This window comes from Anoplopoma fimbria, chromosome 7 (genome assembly GCF_027596085.1).
Source record: "Anoplopoma fimbria isolate UVic2021 breed Golden Eagle Sablefish chromosome 7, Afim_UVic_2022, whole genome shotgun sequence".
NCBI lineage: Eukaryota > Metazoa > Chordata > Actinopteri > Perciformes > Anoplopomatidae > Anoplopoma > Anoplopoma fimbria.
Window position 1 is genome coordinate 16,043,344 of NC_072455.1, and position 23,704 is coordinate 16,067,047.

The following is a 23,704-nucleotide window of genomic DNA, read 5'->3' on the forward strand; positions in this document are numbered from 1 at the left end:
TTCTGCCTCTCTCGTGATGCTCGGATACTAGTGTGCGTATGCGCACGTGGGCGCGCGCGACCGACAGCGCAGGGGAGCCAACCGAGAGCAAAGCTGCAGCTCCACGGACGGAGGAAGACGGAGGAAGACGGTCGTCAGCACAGACCTGATGTGATACCAGGTTTGAGCGAGGACCGTCGAGGATGACCAAACGGCACCGACATACGACGACAGCGAGGGTGACTGTCATTGTTCAACTTTGTTCGGCCATGGTCTGCACCTTGCATTGGGTCTCCGTTGACGTCATATACCAACATCCCCCACCCCCATCTATACACCTGAGCACACGCACGGGCGCGAGACTCCCCCGTGGAGATAAGACACGCGCGCACACTCAGGCACGCATCCAAATCCTGCCAAATTAAAATGGTATTTATAAAGTCTGGTTTGATGTATTTAGGACACACACGAGATATGTTTTTTTTTTTACAAAAGCTTCAAAATTCACTTGCTACAATTACTTCAGTGTTGATTTTTTTTTTTTATTTTGGAACAGAGAGATCTCCATTAAAATATTTCATTTGTGTGTGGTAGGATGATGATGGTGCGAAATCTGATGGGAGACTGGTGATGTGTATCCTGTTGCTCACAGAGGAGTGGTGCAATTAAGATGTCCTGAAATTGACAAACAAAACATTGTTTTAGATATTGTGACTGTTTTTCTATCCACATGTGAATGGAATTGAAATGTGTATTTCTGTTTATTGACCACAAAATACTGACCCCCGTTTGCTGAAGGACTGGTCTGATGGGATACGGGTTGTCTGTGGATATGTGCGGCTCCCCCGGACCCTGGAGCCTTTCTTGTTGTGTGTACCGATGTGGTCCTTAAGCCAGATGTCATATAACCTCTCAGGAAGGATGGGTGATATTATTAAAGACCAACCTCAATGTATGTTCCCATGTACAGACCTGGCCACTCAAACTTGATGAATCTCACAACAAATGCACTTTGTCTTCAATTACACGTTAATGAATTCACTGTTTCTTTCCTCTGAGGAAATTTCATTATCTCTATTATGTCACCAGTTGTTAATGTGGCAGAATATTTACCCACAGGTCATTATTTAAATGAATAGAAATAATAGAAAAAAAGAAGCAAGGCTGGAAAATGAGCCAGACTACATGAAGGTATGCTAAAATTTGATTTCATAACGGTTTTCACCTCACTATTTCGTCTTCCTCGTATTCGGCTTAATAGTGGATCTCTGTCATATCCAAATAATTTATTATTAAGATTACTTGCTTCTATATACTAGGACTATAAATCAAAATGTTTTTTCAAGGTTAAAAACTTCTTGATGTGTTCAAAGGATATTGGCAGTGACAGGCAGGTAGAGGATGTCTGTCTCAGTGTGGATGGTGATTTCCTGGGAGATGTACTTCTTTGGCTCTACCTCTCCTGCTTGGACTGTACACATGGCAAACAGCTGAACCAGCAGTTCAACATGCAATCCTGCAGCCACCTAGACAGATAACAGAACACTGCATTTGTAGTTTTTCAACACTTATGGGGCAATGATAGCTTTTCCTAACTGAATTAAGATATGAATTTAATAATTACATCAAGCTGGGAACTTACAGGCCCAGGATTGTAGATGACCCGGAGTCCTGTGGCAGGAGGAGGCTGTTTCACACGGAACCTTTCAGCAAGGCAGATCGAAAAAAAAAAAATAAAAAAAAAAGTTACAGGTCATAGTTTTCCCTTTGGACTTGAAGGTGACCCACAAATCGACTGCACCTAGCCACAGAACTCTTTTCTTTCTGACATACTAAACAAAACAATATTTTCCTTATTTCCTGGTTTCAAAGCCTACATTTGTATCGGTGCATTTATTTAATGCACACTTTCATGTTTTACCTGCAGGTGTCAACACCCACATTCTTCATCACCACAGTAATGGCAGAGGAGGTGCCCTCCTGCAGTGTGCCAAAGTCAACACTGGACGGAAGCAGCTGGAATCCCCTGGCTATGACACTTGGATCAGTCAGAGAAACAGTTCGACACTTCCTTCTCACTGGCTCTTCCACTGACAGGAACTAGAATAGGTTACACAGACAAAGTGATGTGAGAATACATGTGTGAACAGACTGTGTGTGACAGAGTGGTAGGGAAAGAGGCATGTGTACAGGGAGGTGTTTGTAATGGGAAAGGGAACTTTTTTTTTTTTTTTTTTTTTTTTTTTTTTGCACGATTACAGTATATTTAGGGCAAAATGGGTCACATAACTGATCATGGGATGCACAGCAGAAACACAGTGAAGTCACTGAATTCTTACAACATGTTCTACAGTGGCATATCACCACCTCTAGATGTCACTTTAGGACACTTTTTAATAATCATAAATAACATTTCAAGCCAAGGCAAATTACAACAGTATACAGAAATATCAGCTTTAGACAGAAAGCTCAAATAAAGCCTACACTGCACAGATCTAAGTGTGCTGATAACTCTTTTTACAGTATACAGCAACAGAAGTTGACGTTAAAAAATGCAAACCTATCCTTTAATGTAGTTACAGTTTGTATAATGTTAATAACTTGAATTCAAAGCAATCTTTTTTGTTGGGGGAGTTTTTACATGCAATGATATACTGCAGAACAATTGTATAATGCGAATGTTCGGCTACCTGTTGATTTGGTACGCTGCAAGGTTTAGAGCTGAGGATAGAGGTTGGGAGTCTGACTTTAGTCCTCCTGGGCTTTCCAGTCACATCCACCTGGATTGACTTACATTGCCCAGATGACCTCCTCAGACTGCTTTCACCTGGCATGGACACATACACACACAAAGACATCGTCATTCATCCATTTATGCCGTGTAAATGCAGGTTCGGTGCTCACCTCAACACATGGAAATCCTCTGTAAATCATGACTGTAAATCATGTACATTCTCAAATGAAACCAGAAATATAGGTTTTGTTAGTATTATTGGCTGTGCACCATGTGTCCATGAAATGGGACATGTTAATGTGCTTACTTGCCTGATGGTGCTTTAAATAGAATCCAGACTATGCCCTTAAAATGTCCCTGCAATATTCAGATGTACTTCCTGATTAGGGAATTCCTTTTAATATAAAACAACAGAGGAAGGAGAGGAACAAACCGGCAGTCTGAGGCGTTGGGTTGGTCGGCCTTTTTTCAAGCTTCCTGTCACTTCCTCCTGCATGACTAAGAGCAGAACACCTGGAGATGTCAGGATGTGTTGCAACAACAAATGTAAACTTAATTTAGACGAGCAAATTATGTTAACATCTTTATTACCTTGCCGATTGAGAGGGTGTTGGGTTTAAGGGTCGTGGGGCTGCAGTTGCAAACACATATGGTATATTATGTAGGATGCATGTTATTGAATCAACAGTTCATGTTTTTTATTCACCCCTACAGTTGCTTTAATATAAAATAACATTCTGTTTCATTTATCCCTTGGTTTCTCGGTACAGATTCCCAACAGCACGCCTTTAAAATTGATTTTCCTCTTATTAACTCCTTGTGAATCTTGACAGTATAATAACTTACTCTTCTCTTGTGGGGCATCTTTCAGGAAAGCCTCAGTGCTGCCTGACTTGGGGATCGGAGGGAGATCCATGGACAAACACCTCATGTCTGGCATGTCGTGTAGCAGATTCTTGAAAACAAGCAACAGTGCGGTGTCTCTTTTGGTACATTGTGTATATTTTCTATGTAATGTCAGAAATGGTGAATCAATGTGGTAATGTGTTTTTTCATAATGATGCTGAGTGAATAATTTACAAAAATATATCTTAATATATTCATAGTAAATTGAAGTGAATACATTCAGTACCTGGTATAATGGAATATTTTCTAGGTGGAAAAAAGGAACGATGTTCTTCTTCCTTAGAGCCTCTTTACAAGCCTGTTCTTCACACATCTCCTGTCTGAGACACACAAGCACACAAATGATAAGTTGATCGCTACTAGTGCAAATGTACTGGTAGCCATGGTAGTACCATCATTTCCCACTAGTCTCCTTTATCTACCAACACCCTTTTAGTCATACTGCAGAAGCTGCTGTATTTTCGCTCCAAACACTTCCCTTCAAATGAGACTCATTATAGCTGCCATACAGAAAATGACAGCTAAAAGCCATTTACACCATTAACTCACATACATGTGACTGACAAATGTGTGGTGTGACTAGTGAACATAGGTGTAGGTTACAGTCAGGATGCAGGAAACACGGCACCCTCAATATTTAGTACACATACATTTGTCCCCCTAAATAAACTTCACCCAACAAAATACACAAAAGAGAACAGAGGAGTAAATCATGCCTGCACGTGTGTTGACTCAGCAGGGAGAACATTAAATGAGAGAAGTTGCTCTACATGAGAGTGAATATTTGAAAGCATTACAGAATGACTGAGAGCCTTAATGCATTTCATTCCATTATATTATGAATTATTACCTGCTGCCTGAATTTTGTGTTTTCCTTTACATAAACTAAGACATTTCCATCATAAATTAGTGCACGAAATTCACCAGATTTGCAGGAAATTAAGTGTTTAATGCTGAAAACTGAAGACCCACAGACCCCCCCATTAACAAGTGTCCCCATTGCTGCTAAAATTAATCCTAGATCCTTATTAAATGAGTTTAACTCATAAAACACCAGTTCAAATTTAATCTAGGTGCAATAAAGGGTACAAGTAAAACTAGTTTGTCTCTACTGATGAAGCTACTTAATGTTAAGAGGAGACGTTAGGTCTTCACACAGAATCACAAAATAGTGCAAGGAACCTGCAAATATTTACCTGTACTGTGTCAGCCTTTCATTCCATTTTGACTCCTTTCCATGAGTAAAACTGGATAAGAGAATAGTTTAAGATGATATGAATACATTATTCACTTATAGAAATACATGAAACAGTCGATTTAGAGAGCGTTACATTATCTATTCATGCATGACATTTTGATCTCCCAAACCTGTCACTCGCTACAGTGGCTGTGTCTTCTGAAACATCAGACTGCTCTATTGGGTCTCCAACTCCTTGGCTGTACAGATTGGCTATGTTCACTGTGGATACATACAGAAGGAATTAGAAGAAATTAATATTTGTCAGAGTGTTTTGAGCCTGTAACACCAAACCAAAACTAAATTACATGTACTACTGTGCTCAACTCTAACTACTAAACACTTAACTTGAAACCTTCACTATTATCTTCATTCAGTTTAACAGTAATCAAACAATTCATTGCATGTTAATTGAGTATCTGATACATAGTTTTTTGAACGATATATTACTCATCCAGCCCTCCAACACATAATTATTTATTTGATATTGCTCAGTTTTCTCTCCTTAATAGAGCCCATTTTTCCCACAAATGGTCACTGGAAACATCCCCACAAACTGATTTAATTTTTAATTGTTTACTAATTAAAAGTAGTCACAACTAAATAGGTATGCTTATTTAGTTAAAATTGAATAAAGGAAACCAGGGAACTGCAAATGGAACTTTAATGCCAGTAGACTCTTAACACATTACATTGTTCAAACACAGCTTACAAAACTACAAAAAGCAGTCACCCACCTGAAGTCCTCTTGTCAAAGATTTGAGCTGCTTCCTCTTTTTCTGCAAAAGACTTTAAAGAATACAAAATTAATAATTAACATTAATATTGTACAACGTTATTGTATTTGTTATTTGTAGGGTTTTCTATTTCAGTATGCAGTGGGGAAAGCCCATTCTGATAACATCTTCCTGTCCGTTGTAATACACCAGTCAAAGTAAAGGCATCTGGTAATGTACCAACTGTGCATAATACTGTGTGTGTGTGTGTGTGTGTGTGTGTGTGTGTGTGTGTGTGTGTGTGTGTGTGTGTGTGTGTGTGTGTGTGTGTGTGTGTGTGTGCGCTGACCAGGACCAGATTGAGCAGATCACTGGCATGACCACTCTCCACCTCAGTGCGAGGGTCTTTGACTTTCATCTCCTCTGATCGCTGTTCCCTCTCCATCAAACTCTCTATGTATTCCTGCAGTGAAAGCCACATTTCAACATTTGTCAGTATCCTGCAAAATGTGATGTTATGCTCAACGACTACAGACTACACAACACAGTGTATTGGCCTTTCACAGCAGAAGTATGGCATGACGTAAGGATGTTTCATTGCCAAAAATCACATAACCAACACAAACGAGGCCTTGTTACGTGACGTGCTGGTTTGAATACGAAATGTTTCTGTCAATCTGCTTCAGTATTTAAAAACAGAGCTGAAATACATGCTTTATAAAAAGATAAATAGGAATAATGAAAGCAGTAAAAACACTTGTATTCTGACTAACTGTTTCATCACTGTATTGGGTCAATACCAAGTGTTTGGCCCTGTAGCAGACTATTTTCAACACAATGGCTTCATAGTGATTCAGTGATTCTAAAAGCGTTGTTTCTCCATTATATCTAGTATGAGAGATCATGGTGCAACTATATAATTTGTACCTACTTATTTTAGCAAAAAATTGACATATGACTGCATGACACAGTGAGCCATAAGACTACAGACATGGGCTTGTTTTTACCTTCAGTCGTGTGTCTACAGTATTTTTGAATATTGTGGTGAATGGTCGGTGCTGATACAGCTCCCTCATCTCCAAGACTTTAGGGCAGCTTCTGAGAGGTTGCCGCTGTGCTGCAGAACCACCGGAACTATCTTTCAGAGTCAAACCTCGTCCCATGTCAGCACCAAATGGAGGACCAGGGCTCTTCTTCTGGAACAGAGAGAAAGGCAGTAGCTAGAAAATGTCAGCGTTTGGCCCTGAGTGTACTTGTACAATACGTGTTTGTGTTCACACCTGTACCTCTATTCTGGGGAAGTCTTGCCAGCTGCGGTTTCTGAGGTTGGGCGGGGTAATGTCAGGGTTCTGTTTCCCTAGCAACCACTGGGACCACACGCTCTGGTGGCTGGGCTTCAAGATGGTAATGCCAAACTCATCTGAAAGGGTCAAAAATGTCACATTATTTTCTGGGGATTCAGATGGCTTTCCCTGCCTTTGTTCCTCCTTCGATAGATAATAGAAAGAGGAAAATGTGCTCAACTCAAGAGTCAGTTAATTAACTACATATAATGCAAAATGATTATGCTTTTAATTTAAATATGTCTGGATCAAATAATGAAACCGTTGTAATTGAGTCAGGCCTTCTACAATCCTATTTTCTTAGTTTATTTATTTATTAGTTGAGTATAATGTGTCTTGATTATGGAGATATTCAACAGGGCACCTTGTGTGTCTGGCAGTGGTTCCTTCAGCAGTGCTATGGCTGGGTCAGAATATGCCTGGTAAAGCAGTTCCTCTACAGTTTCAGAGCTCAGTAGTTCAGTACCGGAGCCATCCTCATGCACCAGAAACAGCCTGGAACACAAGATGATGTTTACAGTGTTTCTGCAACGGCAGTACAACGATAGTGTTTAAATGTTGTTCTCATTTCTAGTGACTTTGTATTCATGCAAACACATAAGTATAACTATAAGACAGAAAAAAACAGCTCAAAAAAAATGTTCAGTTTCCTAATCAATCAATAACAAATAAATAGTGGAATAATGGATATAGGCCCACCTGTGACAATGTTCTCTCTGTTTTACATTCATCTTGGCCATTTCTCTGTCCTCCCTCATCCTCCTCTGTCTCCTCCTCATCCTGTTTCAGAGTGCTCGGAGCAGGGCTACAGTTCAGCACTGATAACTGTCCATCTTCCATCACCTGTGACATACACACACATAATATTTTAAGACTCATATGATCTATTCATCACCAGAGAATCTGACACTGATGGGTTTAAATATTTCATAGTGACTAACATAACAGGCTCTCTCAAAAACTCCTTGTGCACTTGCTTCTCTGAGACTATCAAGGACTGTCACTTTAAATTTTGCTGTCTCTCAATGCTCGCCACAAAAACCTACAACACCAACCCTTCTTATAATCCAAACCTGGAAGTGGGTCCCATCGGGGTCTGTAATGTCACAAGCCACTATGTCTGTGTGACTCATGGTGTAGCTTCCTGGTTGGTTTGTGGGAGTGCAACCATTTGGACTGGGGGTTACAAGTGGGTCAGACGAGTACACACACTTCCCGTCACTTTGGATGTGTAGGAGTCCCTCACTGGATGGGAACACCTTAAATGCACAGGGATACACACACAAACAAACAAACAAATTTGTATTTATCTACAAATAACCAAAAACACAGATATGACTCTTGCTGTTAACCACCCACCTGATAGGCTCCTTGGTTGTTCCCAGTGACGACAGTTCCATCAGCTAAAAAGACGTGAGCCATGTGTTGCTCTGGATACATCACCACTGTGGCGCAGCCCTCCTTCTCCACCAACACCACCCGCTCCTTGGTAGACACACTCCCCTTATCGCTCTCACATGCACTACTCTTCGCATTCACATCCACAGTTTCTGCTGCAAACACGCTCTCCTCACCACTCTTATAAATAGTACTTTCTCTTTCATCACACACAAGCTCACGCTCACGGAACTCTGAACAAGCAAGTCCAGCACCCTCCTTGTCACCAGTATCCTGGAAGTGCACGTTCTCATTAATGCTGTCCGCACAGCGCGTGACACACACACACTCAGTGCAGCCGCATGCACATTTAAAAGTTGATTTAGGGGTCACACTCTCAGGCTGCTCCCCTGGAAAGTTAACAGACACACAGGTCGGTTAAAATAATTAAACCTATGTCAAAGATTAAGTGCATGTTTGTGCTACATCACTACATGTTCAGATATGACTGATTGCTGTATGTTCATGTGAGCCAAATATTTGCCATAATGTGTATGCACTGTATGCTGGTCACCTGTATGAAGCAGTATATGTTGCGGTGTACTTGGTGGTCTGTCTTGGTAGAGACTGGTGATCCTGGTTCCATCTGCATGTTCTACACTTATAGATCCGTCTGGGTTCCGGACAGAAACCACCAGATCCTCCCGGCTCAGCATCACCTGACACAGCAACACATCAAGATAAAGATGGCTGGTTACACCCAGCAATGAGCATTTTGAGACTCTGTTTCAAATGTTAAGATGCTCAGACAATGAAAAAAATATTGAAACATTAACATCAAAAGAAAATTGTCAAATTCATTGTAAATCCTCAAAAACAATTTGAAAAACTCTATAGTGGAGACAACTGGTAACCTTTTTACAGTCAGAAGTAACACTCCACTCTTACCTCTTTGGTGATGGGGTCTGTAGCCTTGAAGGCCAGAAGAGTCGTGGTGGGTATGTGTTTGTGTGTGGTCCCCACAGTGTGGATGCGAGCTCCAGATGGAGTCGTAGTTAACCAACACCCTCTCTGATTATCAAGCTCCTTCTCTAAGCTCTGCTCTGTGTAGACACACACACACTGCTCTGTGTAGACACACACACACACACACACACACACACACAAGACAGTTTGACATTGTGTCATTAATAAGTGATACTTAATTGTCCTCACAGCACGGGGCTCATTGTGTTCATTAGAAGGTGTTTTATATTGACTGGTGCTGCACTCTAACCTTTCTTGTTATCCTCAGATTCTTGAGAGGGGTCTTCCTCCTCAACCTCAGAGTCAGGAACCCACACCGGACCAGAATCCTGGCTGAAACTGACTGAGCCATCTGCAAACAGAACCTGCAGTACACATATGATTTGTCTGCTTGTGCGTGCCATAAGAGCCTCTTTTTTCAGTCATACACTTGCTGGGACTTGTGCCTCTATATATGAACATGTGTGTACAGAATGTTTACCTCTGTGGACCCGTCTCTCATGTTTCGGATCACAGCTCCCTGGTAAGTTACAATGCGGGACAGTTCTTTGGAGAGGGAGGGGTCCTGAAGCTGCCCCACAGCTCCCCTACCATGAAGAGGGAAGCCCTGTTTCACCAACATACCCTGCTCTTCTGAGGACACTCCTGGACACAAAAGCACACACAATTTATGTAATAAATGTTTGAGAATGAGTCATACATGGGAATATAGCTCTAATGGAATATCATGCTCAAATATCGAAGAGGGCACATTAATTTCTTCCTGCCTAGATTCTAAACAACTTCTGCCAAAGTGTTTGTGCAGGTAAATCTGAGTGTGGGAGATGTACAGTTGTAAATCCATTTCAGTTGATTGTTATTCTCACCTCATAGTAACACAGGAAGCTTTGTAAGACTACATTTGTGAAGATACACTTAACTGTGGATGAGTGTGTATAGGCATTCATGAGAAAATGCATCACTGACCTTGTGAATCCTCTCGCAGAAATTGCAGCAGCAGTCCATTAGGAACAGACAGGTGGAGACTGTTGAATGGACTTGATATCAATGCTGGCTGGCCGTCACACACCTTAGACTACACACAAAAAAGAACATGTACATGCTGTATGAGCAACACTCTAATAACAGGAATTTAATCATCACAAGAAGCACAAGATAAAAACACAGGTATCTTTGACCAAAGATGATTTTCACTATTTCATATTGAGGTTTAAGAGCAATTTAACAATACTTTTTATGATTAAAATGTTGTGTATGTACACGTGTACAGCAAGGGAAATAAGTATCCAACACTTGGTTTTGCAGCTTTTCAAATGAAATTTCGACCAGACATTGATATCGATCCAATAAAACTACACAGATAAAGCAATCCAAACATCCCAATCCGTAAAACAAGTTATGTACAATAAAGTGAAATCACACAAGAACAAAGTGTTGAACCTGGTAACTAATGTTTGTTTAATACTTGGTGGAGAAATCTTTGTTTGAATATTCATTTCCCCTACTGTATTCTTTAGTTCATCCATGTTCATACGTGGAACCTGGGACTCTGGAGGTCTGGTGTGGCCGGCTGGGCTGTGAGTCTTGGAAGGAATTGAATCCAGGTCTGTCACTCTGGAGCGGTGGGTGGAGGAGGAGTGAGGGATGGGGACAACGGTAGAGGTCTCTGGGGCCCCACGCGCTGTTTCCTGGGGACTCACTAGAACATCACAAAACAGAACTACAGTTAAAGGTGCCTGCACTGTGAAGAATTTTTAATATTGTTTGATCCAGACATAATAAGAATATTCAGATTACTGAGATAGACTAGTCTATATGCATTTTTTAAACGGTTTCCAAATTTAAGTAAAGATTGAAACATTTAAAAACAAGACAAAATTCAAAAAGTGTTTTAAGCACAAAACCTCTGTATTCTCCTGTGGGACCATAGAAACTGTACGAGAGGTGGATTCCATTGTCCAACACTGCCGAGAGGGAGCCCTGCTTCACTCTTTTCATCTCCACAGGCTCCGACACTGAAAAGGACACACACATACACACACAGAAACACTCTCAGGTATGGGGTGTAACGATTCTTTATATCCACGCATCGGTTCATGTCTCAGGTTTTCGTGTGTTTTCTTGTTTTTTTCTGAGACGAAATAGTGACATAAGACTGGAGATGTTTGTGTCGCGATCACAGTCATGGTTTCGGAACCATTACAGCTTTACTCTCAGATCTTTGTTTGTTCATTAGTATTCAGTTTTATCTATTTAATTTTGATCAAATACTCAATATCGATAATCCAACAATATTGTAGGGTTGACCATTGTTGCTTTTTGACAAAACATTAAACAATGAGTTTTTAGATAATCATCTGTAATGTGCATATAATGACTAAGTTGGAAAAGGCAAATAATAAAGCAGCTAGAACAGTCTGGTAAAATGACACCTCTTTAGTGTAATGCCCCCTTCAAAACTAGGAAAAGACACTTAGATGTTATCTAGTCTTATATCAAAATGTTGATATTATATCAATATATTGCCCAGTTCACAGGTCGTTGCTTAATGTCTGTTGTATGATCAGCATCTTTACCATTGAAATCTTCTTTTCTACCTTTGGTTTCTTTGTCTTGGGGCTGAGGGAGAGGATTTGCTGGCTCAACAACAACTTGATTGATGTGGGTGTAAAAATTATGCCCATCCTTCTTCACCGCCACTTTCATGAGGCTGGAACCTGGAGGGATAACAGTACAAAATGCATGGGCTTATGTGGAAAATCACCACTAGGTATCAGTGAGGAACAACCTTATTTACAGTGACTGACTCCCAGTGACGCAGCACACCAAATACATGTTGTGCTTGAGATGCGCATGCAGATTTTGAGCTTTTTCTACAACCTTATCTTTGTGTCAATACCTTCAACATAGCTGACATTCTCCACAGTGATTTGTCCTCCATCTGAAGGGAAAAGGTACTGGCAGCGACCTGACACATGGATCAACCTTCTATCCATGCTGTAGCCAGTGAAACCCTTCACATCACAAGAACAGACACAAGACTGGTTACTATGATTATTTTTCAGCATTTCTCTTTGATTAAATGTGCAGATATTAATGGTATTAATTTATGTTAAACCTCCTACACTGGCCTTTACACAGGCTAATTGGTGGTGTTGGAAACGAAATACTGTTAGAGAGAGCTGATGCAAAAATAAAGTTTGCTCACATTGAAGGGCTCCTCCATCAAATGCAGTTCTTTGTTTTCCTCCGCAGGGTGTGCTGTGTTAGTAATGGACTCTGTGGGAGTCTTGGTTGAGCTCGCGGCTGTCTCGGCTCTGGTCTTCTTGCCACTAGACAAAGTTTTACTTTTCTTGTCGTCCGTCAACATAGGCTCCTCCTTTTGCTGCTTGTTTTTCGGTGTATTCTCCTTCTTTGATTTCTTGGACATCTCCTCCTCTTTAAGCTGCTCTTGCTCCACCTTCCAGGCCTGTAACATCATTCACATATTAATATACACACTGAATTATTGCTAACCAGTCCAGGGTGTACCTCCTGCACGAGGTCAGCTGGGATCAACTACAGCCCTCAACAACCATCTAAGGATAAGTAGTTATAGATGATGGTTGGATGCATTTACTGGTTAGCTCTATAAATCATTCTTTGGTATGAGATGCTTAAACTACGGACAATGAAAATCTCCCCAGCTCTTTGAGGAAACTAAATCACCAGATGGGGTCAGGTTTAATTAAGCCGTCCCAGCAGATTTCTGTAAAGGGTCTAAAGAGTTACTGTACTACTGCTGAAAGGCCAGAACGGAGCAAACTGTAAAGGCTCATGTGTTAGTCGGTACTGACTTTAAGGGAGCCTTTTCTGATGACTGGCTCCAGGGCGTCCTCCTCCTCTGCGGAATCTGTCGCTTCGTCTAGTCCAAGAACAAAACAAACATTGTAAATGTGTGTTGGTAGGTATAGTCACATTGCCAGAGATTTATGTTGACAAGCTACAGTACCTTTTGGAGACTCAGCAGGGCTGAGATCTCTGAGTAGCATTGCCTCTCTCTTTAATTCTTCTTCTTTGGTCCAATCTGATATGCTATCTGCCACGTGCTCCAAATACTTCCTATCCGAAGATAACATTGACATTTAAAGTCTATGTTACATTCCACATATACACTATTCCACTAGTCAGATAAAAAAAGCCTTCTTTTGCTTTCTCACATAGAAAAAAAGCAGACTACTATTCATATCCTGTGAGTAGAAAACATCTCAAAACGTGGACTTGCATGCTGACCTGAACTTGACATCAGTGTGAAGGGCCACATCCCAGAACTCCTTGCACTGGTGATAAGGGCTCATTGGATTGTGACAAAAAATGTACAGGATGTTGTTATGACTTCCTCTGAAAGTGTCCAAGTAGCGGTATTCTTCTGATGCTAACTGGAGAACCTACACATAAAAAAGAAATGGAATTTGTATGTGTAGAATTAAAAGAAATATGATGGGTTCGAATTAAACAATTTGCATTTTTATGTGAAATAAGATTGTAATGGGGTTTTAAACTTGAAAGACAAGATTAAACAGGTCACCTGTGGGAAGATGGAGGCACTGTGGTGTTCAGTGTAGTGCCAGTCAAACAAAGATCTCAGCCTACAACTCTGAATGTCATGTAGGTTCAGCTGGCAACACACTCTACCACTGATCTGAAAACATTAACATTATTGAAAGAAAAATATGAACAAATGTTCCTAAATCTTTTTTTATTATGGCATTAAAAATGTTGAGCAGCTACAGGAGTATGAACAAACATACCTCTGTGTTAACAGGATCTTCAGTGAGGAATGTCGGTCCTGCAATTTAAATAATTATTAGGTATGTCACTTAAGTTAAGAAAAGCAATTTAGTTTCTTAAGTCATTTTTACTGTGTAATATACTATATGAGAGCAAAAGTCATAACATTAGAGTAATTTAATTATTCAATGTAGTAAGAGACCTTTCGTCCGTAGGTTATCAAGCTGCTGTTTAGCGTAGGATAGTGGGTTATCCCAGGGGATGATTGTGGGTGTCTGTTGCTCTGCTGGGTCCAGTGTTCCCAGTGGTCCAGAAGCATTCTTTAGAACACCGTTTTGGTTGGGCCTGGTCAGTGGCATACTCTCAAACACACTCTGATGAATCAAACTCTCCACCTCCGGCCATGACACGACATCTGTGGGATTTCATAACATCATGATATAATAAAACTCTGAGATAGAGCAACAAGTTCATTAACATCATGATGAAACTGAACTAAGGTCTAAAGTAGCTGCTTTCTGACCATCTGTGCAGTAGTGTTGTAGCTGCTGTTTGATTGCCATCCAGCAGGAGTTGCTGTCTCTCGGCCGAGCTACAGATTGGATCAGCTCCCACACTGAAGACCTCCTCGTCACGGACAGCTCCACTTCTGCTGGATCAAAACCCTGGACCGCCTATGAGGGACACATGTACACACACAAAGTATATAAACACATTTCTAATAACAATAAGGTTAGAATGGGGCCAAGATAACATTAACTATACAGAAAATTTGAAACAATAATGGCAAATTCCACATGAACAATTATAAAGAATCAATTATACACAACTGTAAACAAAAAAAATCTACTTGCACTAATATCCCTCAAGCGCAGGGCTATCTCATTATGGTGTCTGATGACCAGAGGTTGCTCAGACTTATTCTGCGTCTCCTCTGCTCCAAATTTCTCCTCTAGCCTCTATCAAAAAAGAGAATAGAACAGAGACAAATGAGTGTGTCCGAACACTCTGTAGTCAGTAAGTGCACACACATTACACACACCATACCTCCTGGTTTAAGACAAGACAGACAAGTGAAAGAGAGGAAAATATATCAAACAACATAACTTGTCCTAGTGACCACAGTTGTCTGTGTCAGAGGGTTTCACTATTGTAAATGTTGAATTTTTCTGTGATAATCCATCATTGTAAAGAGGTTACATATTTAAAGAAATCCCATTCAGGGGTTCACATGAGAACCAGTGTTCCCTATAAGCCGATGGCGTGGATACCAACATCTACGGTACTCTATTTTGACATTTTGCAGCACTTTACTGCACACTATGAACCTACTGTTTGTAGGTTAGCTACTCTACTGTGATTATAGCACCATCTGCTGGACTTACATGTATTTGTGGCCCAGCCATTCCACACAATATTTGTAAGTAATGTGGTAGTATGCAATGAAAACACTATTTATCTTAAAATTAACGCTACAAACCCCAAAAAAGGTGAGGAAAAAAAAGGATTACAATGTATTTATCATTCTTGTGTATGTACATCTAAACGTCTTAGACAACAAAATATCAAAGGTAGTCGTCTCAACAATGTCCTATGCACAGGCCACCAAGATGTTCCACAAATAATAAACAGCTGTAGCTTATTACACGGGATGGAGGTTTCTGTCACATCTGGGGGGGTCAGTTCACTTTTTATTAAACACAATAGGAAACTTTTCTGTCCTTGTAATGTTGGTGCTGATGTATTCACAACTCATACTTGACTGTCAAATTCAACTTCACTTGGTTAGCGATTGTTCGTGGTTCTGGCTGCTTGCATTGCAGTGACGGGCCAAATGTAAGATCTCTACCTCAACAAAAGTGTGTGTTAAATTACATCATGTTCGGAAAAGCAGCAGTTTGTTAGCTGCTCACCCTTTGCAGCTTTTGATTTGTTTAAGAAAAAAAATAGAAAAATCTCTTTAAAAAGAAGGTCTGTAATATCAGATGACCAATATTCAAACATTGAATCCCAGTCTGTTTCTGTTCTAACAACATTTAAGACTCTATCTTGACACATAGTCTAAGCTGGTTTTAGCTTCTAAACCAACTACCTGCCAACTTGACCCTCTTCCAGCTAAACTTTTTAAAGATCTCTAACCATTACTGGGACCATTGCTAGACCATGAGCCATCCTAGGACCTCTCATGTTAAAAACGCAAAAAGCATATAAAGGGATCTTAATGTCAATCAGGAACTTTATCACAAAAATATACAGCATGTTTCATGTTTAATAAGCATGCTCTTTATGGTGGAAGCATTTGTAAAATGTAAATCAACTTTTTTTGTCTCACAGCACACAGTGAAATTTAGCCTCTGCATTAATCCTATCCCAGTATATGGAGCAGTAGGGGGAGCCATGCTCAAGGGCACATTAGCAGAGCTCAGGAGGTGAACTTGGCACCGCTATAGCTACCAGTCCATGCTCCGTACTTGGTTTGGTGGTGACCTTAACCAGTGACCCTCTGCTGACCAAGCCAAGTCTCCATGGACTACATCGCCCTCTAGTGTTGTTTGATGAAATAAAAAACCTCATAGACAGAGCCGACTCATTTTCTCCAACATGCTTGCTCCAAGCCCATAGAAGCTAGTATGACACCCTCCCTCCGGCAGTGGCAGGTGAAAATTCTACCACTGAACCACCAATGCTGCATATATGTTTGATTTTTAGTACATGTATTATTCTGATCGTCTACCTGCATAGGGCCACTGTACCTTCTTGTGTTCTTCATTCTGTGTTGTTGCCAGCAAACTATTTAACATCTGGCTTCTCTCTGCGTTTGTGTGTACGAGAGGCAAGAAGCTTTGGAGCATGAAGCTGACCAGCTGATAGTCTAACCCAAGACTGTTGGGAGATTTGGGCTCCTCAGCAATACAGGACAGGGTGGACAAAGACTGCTCTGTTGAAATCAGAACCTAAAACACACAAATCCACAGAAGTGTGAAAAAAAAAAAAAAAAAAAAAAAAAAAAAGAGTTCAACGACCCAAGCAATGCCATCCATACAGACTTTAAAAGGTAAATATGGACCCATCTACTCATCTTACATCAAACATAGGCAGCAACACTGAACACGTTAAATTACATCTGGCTATCTAATTTCAGAGTAAAAAGAGAACAAATAAGGTTTAAGGTAAGACATTGTTGATCACAAAAACACTTACCTGCTGAAGATATATCACACAAATTGCTGATGTCACACACAGATAATGAAGGACCACTTTCAAACCTTATAAATCTTTGTCCGACCACACACTTCCCATCCACACACACAATACACAGACCTGTTCCAGCATACAGTGCATTATTAGAGGCACAGAGCAGGCTTCGGGGGGAATCATGTCGAGTAGGTCGCAATAGTAACGCATGTCCACTTCTGTAGAGAGAGGAGGCTGCTGGGTCTCTGTCCACAAAGTAGAGAAGAGAGAAAGAAAGGGAGTTAGTTTGTCATCATAGTCTATTGTTTTAAATTAAAAAACACACACAAGCATGTGCCAAAAATACAAAAAAATAAAAAAGGTTATACCTGGTGGTGTTTCCTCACGCACCAATTTCTTTTTGGAGCGTGGAGTCAGGGGGAGAGGGGTCGGCACAACCTGGCACAAACACACAACAAAGTATTACTTTTTACATCAATATCAAGCCACTTAATTACTGTTTAAATTACTGGGTTCTGTGGAGGTCCACTTTAAATTCTGCTGGTTGAGGCGGCCAATAAAGACATGATTCAAGTAAAAGAATCAGGCTCCAGAGAGGGAACGCTGTTTTATTGGTTTGCTTATTTGGGTCAGTGTGTGTGTGTGTGTGTGTGTGTGTGTGTGTGTGTGTGTGTGTGTGTGTGTGTGTGTGTGTGTGTGTGTGTGTGTTATTTGTAGAGTTTTCTATTACAGTATGCAGTGGGGAAAGCCCATTCTGATAACATCTTCCTGTCCGTTGTAATACACCAGTCAAAGTAAAGGCATCTGGTAATGTACCAACTGTGCATAATACTGTGTGTGTGTGTGTGTGTGTGTGTGTGTGTGTGTGTGTGTGTGTGTGTGTGTGTGTGTGTGTGTGTGTGTGTGTGTGTGTCTGTGGATAGTCAGACATATAGGAAGACATTAGCTAAGATAAGCAATACTGTCATTTCTACAGAGAACATAAGAATAACTAGTAAGTTACAGATTTTCATGATGCATAATAGTTACAATTAGCAACAGGTGATTCAATACAGTATCAAAATGGCAAAACACATGTTGTTTTTGCCATAAAACATAAGCAAACACATAAATAATGTTTCAACAACACCTGAACTGAAGACATGGCTTTGGCAGTGGGTCAGCTAATTAGCTGTTGCATCGTACCAATTTATACCACAAACGGCTAAAACCCGACAAAATCTCAACAATGAACTTAGAATTCAAACCTGAGATGTCTTTAGCAGGTAAAGAACCAGTACTTACATAGTTTTATCAATGCACAACAAGAAAATAGTCCACATGGAAAGCTGCCCCCTTAATTGTCCACTCTACCCACTCCTAGTTCTAACTTTGTTGTCACTATGTCATATAGAAGATGTTGGTAAGGTGAGCCCAAGCTTTAAGACCTCCTATTTAACAATTAATACCAGATGTAGTTGCTTATCTTAATTTGCAATCACCACAGATAGTCCAGTAAGAACTGGAGAATAAGGAAAAGTCAGCATATGGTTCTCCACACACATATAATGCAAGCCACATATGTCTTATACTGTGTTCAGATTTATTTCAGTGAACTGACGTGTGGTCTCTGCAATATAGTAAAAAACAATTATCATAAAAATTATGCAATTTGCCACTATTCCAAATGGGCAAACTACAAAATATAGATACATTTATAGAAATATTTATTTAACTGACGTATAATATAAAGCAAACAGGGAGCTTAGCTGAGTTAATTATGAAAGCAAAGTTACTGCAGTAAGGTCTTCGAGGTTTAGTTGAGCTGAGCTACATATGACACATGGTCTGTTTGGCCAGGCCTTAACTGGCACTAAAGACTACATGGTGGTGCAAAAACGAAACTGGACTATTTTATTTGTCCACAAGGGGGTGTTCAAGGACTATGTAAAGGCCCTAATGCTGACCTTTTGAACACACTGTGTCAACATATGCTGGGGGATACTTCATGTTATTCCATGCTGTATGAAAATGAATACAGTTAGCAATAATTTCATATACCAATCCCTATGATGGTGAAGAATAAAATGCCACACCCTCAATGATTCTGACTTCTCATATGAATGTTTTCTGTTTTTCCTTAGTAAAACTGAGTATCATTCATTTTTCACTAATTTCTGACATTTTATGAACCAAAGAATTAGTTGATTAATTCAGAAAATAACCAGCAGATTAATCAATAATAAAAATAGACCTTATTTTCAGCCCTGTTGTTAAGTTATACTGACTGTCATGCATGCATGCGTGTATATGTGTACCTCTACAGGCTGTGGATCAAACCCAACAACAGCAGGTACACTGATGAGTTTGATGTTGTTCAGGTAGTGCTGGTGTTGCCTGCGCCAGTCCAGACAGTCATAGATGAGATTGGCCACACCCTCAAAGATTTGACTTCCCGTCTCCAGCTGGACATACAGTGCACCCACACACACACAGATTAGGATTCATTTTCAAAATCAAATCAAAGGAAATGTAATACTGACTGATAAGCAAGCACAAGAGGGCAAAGCCAGTGAGAAAGAGAGACAAAGAAAGACCTTGAGAATGTTCAAAAAGGTAAAAGCAAAAGGTGAGACAAAATGTACTAACAGAAGAAAAAGAATAATACCCTATACAAGAAACTCAATAATGATGGCCAAATTTCAAACCTTCTAAATCTTGATCTGAAATCCGCCACACTCAAAATACACACACAGACCTATTCAAGCATTCAGTGCACGATTGGAGGTGCAGAGCAAGCTTCATGAGAATAGATCCAAGAGACAAATATCTGTCAACTCACCTCAGCCTCAGGGTCCTGTGTGTGAAGGGGAGGCTGGAGGTCTGGGACAGTGAAGCTAAGCTGAACCACATCATTGAGCCTGGAGTTTGGTGGACCGCTGTCCAAAACTGCTCTCACACCTGACCAGAATAGATCCAACTTCCTGGCCTGAGCAGCCAGCTCTACACTCCCATGAACCTCTGCTTCTGGCACACACAAAGGAAGAGATGCTGTAATGTTGATGACAATATACAAATAAGCAGTATGTTGGGGAGTATGAATACACATAAAAGCTATTATATTGTTTGGATGTACTGTATAAAGTGCATACTGCATACTGGGGGCTCTTTACCTGCATCCAACGCCAGAGAGGCCCTCGGACTCTGCTCATTGCCCTCACAGGGTCGTTGTTCCTGCTGCTGTCCCTCAGAAGTTTGTGGGTGCTCAGAACACAGTTTAATGACATTGGCTACATGTACACCTATGGCATCAAGCTGACCAACCAGGTGGGGCTGGTAGAAGCCCAGCAGCAAGATGTAGTGTTGAGGACCATCCTGTGGTTCGTCATCTATGCCCGGGAGTACATAACACAACACATAGAGTGAGTTATCGCTCTCTCACACACAATTCTATAAATATACTGTAGAAGTAGGTGATAGCCAAAGGAGTTTTGTGCATTTACAGTGTTTTCTCACTATATGAGCTTTTTGTACTCCATAGCCCACACACAATTTTTTATTTTTTACCAATCAGCTTTGGTGGCTCAAAATCATCCCTGCGTTTGAGCTTGGTGTTCTCCTTAGAAGGTCCCACAGATGAAGGCGGACTCTTTCCCTTTTTGTCCGAGACCTTGGCCCCTCCTTTGTCCTTGCCAGCAGAGGGAGGACAGGTGTTTGTCTTCTCCTTCACAGCAAATACAAACAGATGTGGACAAAAATTAATAAAACAAAAAAACAAGAGCAAACCTGATAAAATCTGATTAACCTTTCCTCTAGTGACATCCTAACCTATATTACATTGGTTCAAAAGTTCACTTCAATGCAAAAAATCTCGTAACTGAAACCTGAGTGAAAGTCACCCTTCTTCTGTTGCTAAATTTACACTAAGGATCACATTTATGAAGAGTCCCTCACTTGCTCAGCTTCCCTCCTCTGCTGATCGTTGGCTTTGATCTGTAGCAGCTGGAACTTCAGTATTTTTGCCATCAAGTCACAAGGAATTTCCTCTCCTGCATCAAGCAGCACCTTAGCAGACTCTGTAACCTACACAAGAAACATCACAGAGAACAAGCCGGCACAAAGACACACGTGCACACGAAGAACAAAGTACAGGGGTTCTTTTAGACAATCATAAAAGACTGATAGACTAATACACAACATCTTAGAAACCCTCGTTCCCAAGCCTACCTCATAGAACGTGGGGACGTCATCAGGTTTTTTTGCTTTGGGATTCCCCAGTTCATGGATCTGTAATGAGGTCGGACAAGAAAACATTTTCATTTGATAAAATACAAGGTATTAGAGGTGCACCAACAGCATTTGTTGGTACCTCATTCAGTAGATCTGCTGACTACAAATAATGTATTTAGCATTCATTAAATTAGCCATTCATGCTATCGTCAATACAGTGAGAAGGGCATATGTAAATTATTTCATAAAAACTACGATCTAAGAGAAACAGTTAATTGTGGAACACTGAATATACAGTATGGAGATGTAGAGTGACTAAATTACTTTCAATCTAGAACTATTGATTGTAGAAGAATTTGACTCCTGTTTATACAAGAGCTCAAAGATGTGAAAGAAGCGTAGACACACAAGAGGTTAGAGCAATAACAACTTAATGATAGTGCCAAGTTCAGTTCAGTTTATTTCATATGAATTAGTAAACTACATTAGTTTTCAGTTTAGCAACAGGTCAAGTACTGTAGTGACAGTATGAAGAGCTGTATTAAAATACAGGAGACATTGTTAGAAAAAATAAATAAACTTGAACCAAACTAAAAATACCTTTTCAAGGGTGCTGTCCCAGGTCAACAGGTTGAAAAGTTTGCGTATTGGTTTCTTTACAGCCAAAGACAGCACCTGGGTCAGTTCCTCATCCTCTGGACTTTCCCCAACCACCAAAGACACACAGGCTTGCCATGACTCCTGGAAAGGGCATTAGAAAACCAGGATAATAATGCTATATACTAACACAAGTACACCAGCCAAGTCAATAACCACAGGTTCACATCACGAGTCTCCCTATTCCATAACAGTTAATTTAATTTACGCCAACTAAACATTTGCTTGGGGATGCCGAACATTACATGACTTCTACAAATAGAAGAAAGCTAAATGTTACTCACCACATCATGGCGTGACCTAGGGCTCTGAAAAGTGATGCCAATTCATAAGTGCTTTACACTTGCATTCTTTCTAATAGCCAACAGAGGGCGACTCCTCTGGTTACAAAAAAGTCTGATAGTATAGAGAGAGAAAACTACCCTTCTACTCACATGATTTATAACCCCAACATTGTAAACATAAGCCTATGGACTCAATCACATGTTTTCAGTTTTCTTCAACACATCATGTTTGTTCGTAAATTATGTTGTAGAGTAAAATAGAGATAAAACAGGGCATGCTTTAGGGCGTGGCTAAACGTGCAATTGACAGGTCCATAACAGCCTCGTTAGGTCTGTAAGTTGACCGTGTTTTAAATTTACAAATTCTACCCTTTCACATTGAGTTTCTGTTTATTAAAGTTTATTGCAACATGTCTTATTTAGCGGTCATTTAAAACAAGATGGCAACGACCAAAAACCAAGATGGCGACGGCCAAAAACCAAGATGGCGACGGCCAAAATGCCAAACTCAAGGGTCAATGCCTTTGTTCCACACTCTTGTACTTTGAGGCAAGTTTCTGCAAAGTTAGGCTTTGGGTCTGTCTCACCAACTGTCTAATTGTTATGGCCACCTACTGGCACATGGAGCATTAAATTATCAGGAAAAAATATATATCAAAAATATGATTCCTGTTTCTTTTAAGTCATTGATTTCGCCTTTCCTAACAGATTCCCCAATATAATATTGTATTTCCCATCGATCAGTAAGTTCATGATATTAATACCCTTGTTTTTTTCGTCATACCTATTACAATCAATAAGTAAATGTTTGAAAGGTTTCTTTGGGAACACATCCCGTCCATATTTCTTTGCTTATATACTTATTCTGTTTTAAATCACATTTTATTATTGTAGCTGTACAATAACTACAACAATAACTGCATTTTTTACACGTCTAGTTATGGTAACTAACTAACTAACTCACGTGACCATGGTTAGCCAGGTAATAAGACCTCTACACGTTTCGCATTGTGATGTGTTAATTAGTTAAATTAGATACCAAACCTCCTCAAACTGAGCACTGGTGAGAGCAGCCTCCCAGTTCCTGTTGCCAGCTGCGGCCCCAGAGGCATTGGGCTTTTTGGCTGAGCCCTTTTTAGCTGCTTTTGGTGGCATTTACACTCAGTGACGAATACCTATATTCATAAAAACATAGGAGATTTAAAATAGTCTTAAAGTTATCCGGTTAAACACCACATGGAGCGAGTTCAACCCAAAAGTTAAGTCATCGG

The 23,704-nt window shown here is 40.3% G+C and overlaps 1 protein-coding gene across 1 annotated transcript; it reads right to left on the reverse strand.

Annotated features, from left to right (window-relative positions):
- Positions 1-563: 563 nt before the first annotated feature.
- On the reverse strand, positions 564-23,704 carry spag17 (sperm associated antigen 17). The gene is given in 50 exon segments (XM_054601208.1): positions 564-654; positions 763-904; positions 1,358-1,505; positions 1,622-1,682; positions 1,901-2,079; positions 2,670-2,806; positions 3,147-3,211; positions 3,305-3,344; positions 3,560-3,668; positions 3,846-3,939; positions 4,816-4,866; positions 4,988-5,078; positions 5,594-5,645; positions 5,922-6,035; positions 6,580-6,768; positions 6,859-6,992; positions 7,280-7,410; positions 7,615-7,667; positions 7,669-7,758; positions 7,989-8,174; positions 8,275-8,702; positions 8,867-9,011; positions 9,241-9,395; positions 9,569-9,683; positions 9,800-9,963; positions 10,285-10,393; positions 10,824-11,017; positions 11,223-11,333; positions 11,916-12,035; positions 12,218-12,332; positions 12,527-12,787; positions 13,155-13,222; positions 13,310-13,419; positions 13,591-13,745; positions 13,886-13,999; positions 14,109-14,146; positions 14,291-14,503; positions 14,612-14,762; positions 14,943-15,047; positions 16,842-17,042; positions 17,410-17,528; positions 17,652-17,721; positions 19,581-19,727; positions 20,105-20,289; positions 20,436-20,651; positions 20,830-20,986; positions 21,217-21,345; positions 21,490-21,549; positions 22,093-22,233; positions 23,478-23,704. Coding segments are annotated over 50 exon segments (6,483 nt in total). The 5' UTR covers positions 23,589-23,704; the 3' UTR covers positions 564-644.